Source organism: Ceratotherium simum, chromosome 32 (assembly GCF_057802395.1).
Source record: "Ceratotherium simum simum isolate JZ-2026a chromosome 32, ASM5780239v1, whole genome shotgun sequence".
NCBI classification, from domain to species: Eukaryota; Metazoa; Chordata; class Mammalia; order Perissodactyla; family Rhinocerotidae; genus Ceratotherium; species Ceratotherium simum.
Window position 1 is genome coordinate 12,382,050 of NC_141931.1, and position 6,071 is coordinate 12,388,120.

General features: G+C 39.3%; 1 protein-coding gene across 3 annotated transcripts in view; it reads right to left on the minus strand.

The window, feature by feature from the left end:
* The window catches only part of ARMC3 (armadillo repeat containing 3), a 100,210-nt gene extending 94,496 nt beyond the window's left edge, over positions 1-5,714 (minus strand). For 2 of the 3 annotated variants that reach the window (XR_015549342.1, XM_004425299.3), the window contains exons 1-2: positions 5,633-5,714; positions 2,449-2,497 (exon numbers count right to left, since the gene is read on the minus strand). Coding sequence is in view for 2 of the 3 variants with exons in the window: in XM_004425299.3 (XP_004425356.3) it covers positions 2,449-2,496 (48 nt within the window). In the remaining variant the exon portion in view is untranslated. The remainder of the gene's footprint in view (positions 1-2,448; positions 2,498-5,632) is intronic. The other variant, XM_087420751.1, reaches the window with a different exon arrangement.
* Positions 5,715-6,071: the final 357 nt, after the last annotated feature.

The following is a 6,071-nucleotide window of genomic DNA, read 5'->3' on the forward strand; positions in this document are numbered from 1 at the left end:
ACACCACGTCTGACCGGACAAGAGAAACAACAGAAAAAATAAACAAATGGGACTACATCAAACTAAAAAGCTTCTGCACAGCAAAGGAAACCATCAACAAAACGAAAAGACAACCTAACAATTGGGAGAAGATATTTGCAAACCACACTTCTGATAAGGGCTTAATCTCCAAAATATATAAAGAACTCATGCATCTCAACAACAAAAAAACTACCAACCCAATTAAAAAATGGGCAAAAGACCTGAACAGACATTTCTCCAAAGAAGATATACAGATGGCCAACAGACACATGAAAAGATGTTCAAAAACACTAACTATCAGGGAAATGCAAATCAAAACTACAATGAGATATCACCTCACGCCCGTCAGAATGTCTATAATTAACAAGACAGGAAACAACATGTGTTGGAGAGGATGTGGAGAGAAGGGAACTCTCATACACTGCTGGTGGGAGTGCAAACTGGTGCAGCCACTATGGAAAACAATATGGAGATTCCTCAAAAAAGCAAGGATAGAACTACCATATGATCCAGCTATTCCACTGTTGGGTATTTATCCAAAGAACTTGAAAACACCAATTTCTAAAGGTACATGCACCCCTGTGTTCATTGCAGCGTTATTCACAATAGCCAAGACTTGGAAGCAACCTAAGTGCCCATCAAGGGACGAATGGATAAAGAAGCTGTGGTATATATACACAATGGAATACTACTCAGCCATAAGAAAGGATGAAATCCAGCCATTTGTGACAACATGGATGGACATCGAGGGTATAATGCAAAGTGAAATAAGTCAGAGGGAGAAGGTCAAATACCGTATGATTTCCTTCAATAAGTAGTAGATAATAACAACAATAAACAAACACATAGGGACAGAGATTGGATTGGTGGTCACCAGAGGGGAAGGGGGGAGGGAGGAGGGTGAAAGGGATAATTCGGTACATGTGTGTGGTGATGGGTTGTAATTAGTATTTTGGTGGTGAACATGATGTAATCTATGCAGAAATAGAAGTACAATGATGTACACCTGAAATTTTTACAATGTCATAAACCAATGTTACTGCAATAAACAAAAAATTAAAAAAAAAAAAAAAAGAACAAAAGCTTCTTAAAAGAGGCAAATTTTCACTAGGTCTGGAAGGGCATGCCTCAGTTAGAAGGGGACAAGAAGGGGAATAACAGACATTGTAGGCTGGTGCTTGTGAGTTAGGAAATGCAGGCCGGAATGAGGAAGTCGTTGAGACTAGAAGTGATGTGGACAAAGCGCTGATGTTAACATTTATCGATCACGTGCTCTGTGTAAAACACTTGCCATGTGCTTCGCTTATGCTATCGCAGACCCCTCAATTATTGATCACATTTCAAAGATTAGGACACGAAGGCCAGAGGAATGAAGTAGCTTGGACAAGATCAAACAGCTGGTAGATTCAGGGGTCAGGGTTTCAAACATTTAATTGCAGAGCTAAGACTTCTAAACATAATATATTTTATAGTTTTTATTTAATCACGAGCTGATAGGTTTTAGATTAGATGTTTCCCTTCTACAAAAAAGTCGTAATACTTTATTTGATCTCAGTCAAACTTATGGAATCAGGTGCATTATTTTCTTGAATGATAATTATTTGAAAATATATTTTAGCAGCTCTATTTGATAATAGTATTCTTGATATCTTGAGTTATCTTTTAGTCCTCTTTGAATCACCTGCATGTCCCCGCACAGTGCCTTGCGTCTAAATATGACACCAATGACAAATTGATAGTCTCCAACATAGAGGAAATAAAGCAGAGGCTGTATAAGATTCTGGATATATTCATAAAATAAAGGCAACTGTGTTTTTGAAAAGTTTGGGTGTAAATTATGGGTTATGAAAATAAAAGCTTTTGTTTGGAATTTAAAAAAAAAAAAAAGAGAGAGAGAGAGACAGGGCCTTGTGTTGTGGGAAACGCATTACTTAAGCATTTGGAATAGAAAAAAGTGATGAACCCAGACTTCTCTCCCCATAGAATTGGAAAATACAGGACTTCTGATGTCCAAACAGTCATCTTCAGACAACCTTATATACATATCCAATAGCTGTAGCATAACTTCCAGTAATTTTTGAAAATTTACTTGGATAATTAACATCAGTGACAGACCGGCAAATGTCAATGTGAAGTATTTAAAAGAACCAACCAAAACTATTTATTCATTAACTAGGCTTATAAACATGCCATCCACATACTGGAAAGCTAATAATTACTCTCTAATTGTGCTAATTATGTAATGACAATGTTGTAAATGTTTGTTTACATAACGTTAGATTTATCTGGCTAATCTTATCATTAGTCAGACTTTGGACTTCTGCCACCATGTACTCATGTGTATACTGGTACATGCCAAACTGTTGGAACAATTTATTTTTAAAACTGGTTGTTAATGTGCTACTAGTATTCAAATCAGAAACTTACCACATCCTTAGGAGGAGGTTCTGCTTCCTTCTTTATCTTTTTACCCATTCTGGAAAAAGATGCAATGAATGGTTAAAGTGTCATTTGTACATCACATATGCACAAATCTCTCGGTTACCTATGTCTTTAGGAGGAGGTTTATTTCCTCCTTTAAATTTTACCTAAAAAAAGACTATGCAAGACATGTAGAAATTATTGCACCTGTACAATTATGGTACCTATAGCCCTATTTCAAACTCAAAAATTTGAAAGGAACTTATTGATAAGATTGTCGAGCATTAGTCCTGGCTTCCAGTTTGGAACAGAGAATATATTAGTGACATAACTTTTACTTACATAACAAGAAATAGTTTATTATGCTTATAGCTTACTTATGTAGGGCTTGGGAGACTAAATCCAAGTTACTTTTGAGATCTGCAAGAATGTTTTGCCACAAAGATAGGGATTTTTGTCTGCTTTCTTGCACTAATCTATCCCAAGGACTTAGATCAGTGACTGGTACATAGTAGGCATTCGATAATCTGTTTTTCCGGGGAGTAATGATTTTGTGAATAGTATCCAAGATCTACCAACTCCAAATTAACATTTGTGTCATTTTCCCAGATAACAAAAAAGTTTTCTGTAATATCCATAGCTCAATAAAAATGTAATTGAGAATCTAAAGAGACGTATTCTGGGGAAATTGGGGTTGCTCCTTGCAAGACTCTTCTCTACCTGCCCTCATATGCCCATGACTGTGCAGAAACAAGTCAAAGGAATAGCATATATAGTTGATATACCACAGGGGAGTAACTCCACCTGGGTGCAGAGAACTTTCCAAGATGTAGGCGACTGTTAGAATAATCCTAGAAATCTTTCATGTTTTCTCCAGTGAGAGTTTGTGGGGTTATGTTGGGCACCAGGGCAATCTCATTCAGTATATTCTAGTCTCAAGGAAATTATTGTCTCAAGAGAAACTCCGGGAAGCAGAAAATCATTGGAGAGAAGCTACAATGTCAGGGATAGTTCAGATGGCTTGTCAAGGAACAAAAGCAACTCCTAAGATTAGAGACACTAACCAGAATTTATCACATAAGCTAAAAAGCCACATGTTCATAGAAACTCATAGGGACTTCTGAAAGACATCCGTTCCAGGTCCCTAATTTCAGATCACATCAATTTTAAGATCTTTGAGGGCCTGGGCAAGCTTACTCTGTGATGCACTATCTCACACTGTATCCTCTATTTAAAACACTAAAATGTGCCCACATCCCCCATTAAATATAATTTTCACCATAAAAAGTTTTGAAATTTTGCATTTGAAATTACTCAGCATCATTTTATACACGTGGAAATTCTTCTTGCAAAATGGGGAAATTGTTTTCAAATGTAATTTTAGTATTAGTAAAAAACACAATATTAATTTTTCAGTTTTCTTTTCATATTTTAGAGCCAATTTTTTTTTCAAATCTCAAACATCTTTCATAGGTGCTAGACCTTGTGCCTATAAGGTTTCAGGCAGACACACGGAAACTATCTTGGACAAATGAAAATCCATCCTACAATTAATCTCTAAGAAAAAGAGATTTCATAGTTCTTTATAACCAGTTCCAAGATATAGTAGCCTTTGATTTACACAAGAATTCCTTATGAATAATGTTCAAGAAGCAATTAAATTACACCTGCATAAAGTTACTTTAAATCATCTGATTTTCACTCAGGAACTTATTTTTCCTGTTTCAGCATAGTGATTTTTAGCAAGTGCATATTGAAGAGTACAGAGGCTAGAATAGCCTAAACATACGGGATAACAGTGATGGAGCTGGTCCTACACGATACTGTGAAAGACAGCATTGAGTTTGAGTTTTTATTACCATATTGGGTATAACAGTTAATGAGGGAGAAAGTATACAGCTGACATAGGCCAGGGGCAATGAGCCTCAGAGATGATAAGGGTTGTTTTAAACTTTGTCAATTCCGCATTTCACTTAAAATCAACCTGACAGAACTAAATTACCGTATATTATTTTATTCTTTAAAGATTTGTTTCCCTTTAAGGCTACAGAGATGTCAAATTAAGAAAATAAATCGCTTTGACTTTTTGAAGCAAACTAAGCCTATTTTCCTTGACTATTTTACCACCTGCCTATTGATTTTTTTTATTGTGCTAAAATATACATAACCTAAAATGTACCGTCTAACCATTTTTAAGTGTACAGTTCTGTGTCCACTGTCCACTTACACAGGTAATACATTTCATTACAGAGAATTTGGAAAATAAAGAAGGGCACATGGAAAAAAAAAATCACCCAGAAGTAAGCTCAGGGAGATCCTCACTATTTCAATATAGTTCCTTTTTTATGTGTTTTCTATAGTGATTTTACCATCCTATATGGATTTTTATCCCCTATTCTCAACTTCCCTTCCAGGACCAGTTTCCTACGAAATTCTTAAATTAATGGACAAGTTCATGAAATCTCAGTTTCCCTCTATTGCTCCAATCGTCTCCAATGGATCAGCATATCATGTCTTTTAAAACAGTATTTAAAATCCACTGTTTATCTAGCCAGTCCCCTATTGTTGAGCATTTGTTTCCAATTTTCTGGCATTATCGACAAGGCAGCAATGAACATCCTTAGACAAAAAATTTTCACCCACATCCGTTTCTTTAGGATAAATCCCTAGCAGTAAAATAACTGGCTGAAAAGGTATGAACTTCACGGAATCGGGTCTGAAAACAAGTCTGCTTGATATTTGCATCTTCTTGGTTATTGGAGAGGAGCCACATTTTTTTCATGAGGTTATCGATCATTTGTATTTCTCCTTCGTGAACTTTCAGCCATGAGATCTTAAATATTTTCTAACGGGAAGATTTATTTTGAGAAGACTTAAAGGGGAGGAGGAGAGCTGGAGCAAGTGGGAACCCACTTCTTGAGATGCTCCCAGTCAAGTAACAGAATCTTAGACCCTCAGATCCCCACTTGGGGCCTCAGTTTTGTACCCTGTTGAACGCGAGGAGGCCGGGATGTTATGAAACCACTGCGGGTTTAGGGCAGGTAACGACAACCGCTCACAAGGTTTCGCTCAGCTGCGCCAGATGTCCCCACCCGCCGGGCACTCTCTCCTTCCCCAGGTTTTGCTGGGGCCTCTGCCCTGGCCTCTCCAAACAGCGGGGGTAGCCGTGAAGCCGCCCGCCTGCCTTTACCTGCCGGGAGATCCTCCGAGCAGCGGCTCCTCAGACCTCGCGAACTGCACCCGCCGCTGCCTGCGCGCGCCTCCCGCTTCACTGTTGTCCCTGGTTGCTAGGCGACACCGGGGCGCGCGCGCGCGCGCAGCGGGAACGCGCGCCTCCGCGGGGGAAGTACGCGCTCGGCTGCCCCAGGCGCCCATTGTCCTGTCGGGGACGGCGGTCAGTCCGGGCAGAGCCCTGTGCGTCCTCGGTTCCCTGAGTCCTGTGCTTTGGGGTGGGATAGACAGTGGGAATCCTCCTCTTCCTAGCTGTGGCGGGCCAGCCCAGGTGAAAACTGAAAATCAGCAGGCAGCGCAGCCTCAGCTTCTACTGACTATTGATTCACATCCTCTGAGATGCTATTGCCTTCTACCTATGCCAGGCCTCCGCCGGGGTCTCTGAGCAGATGACTTCC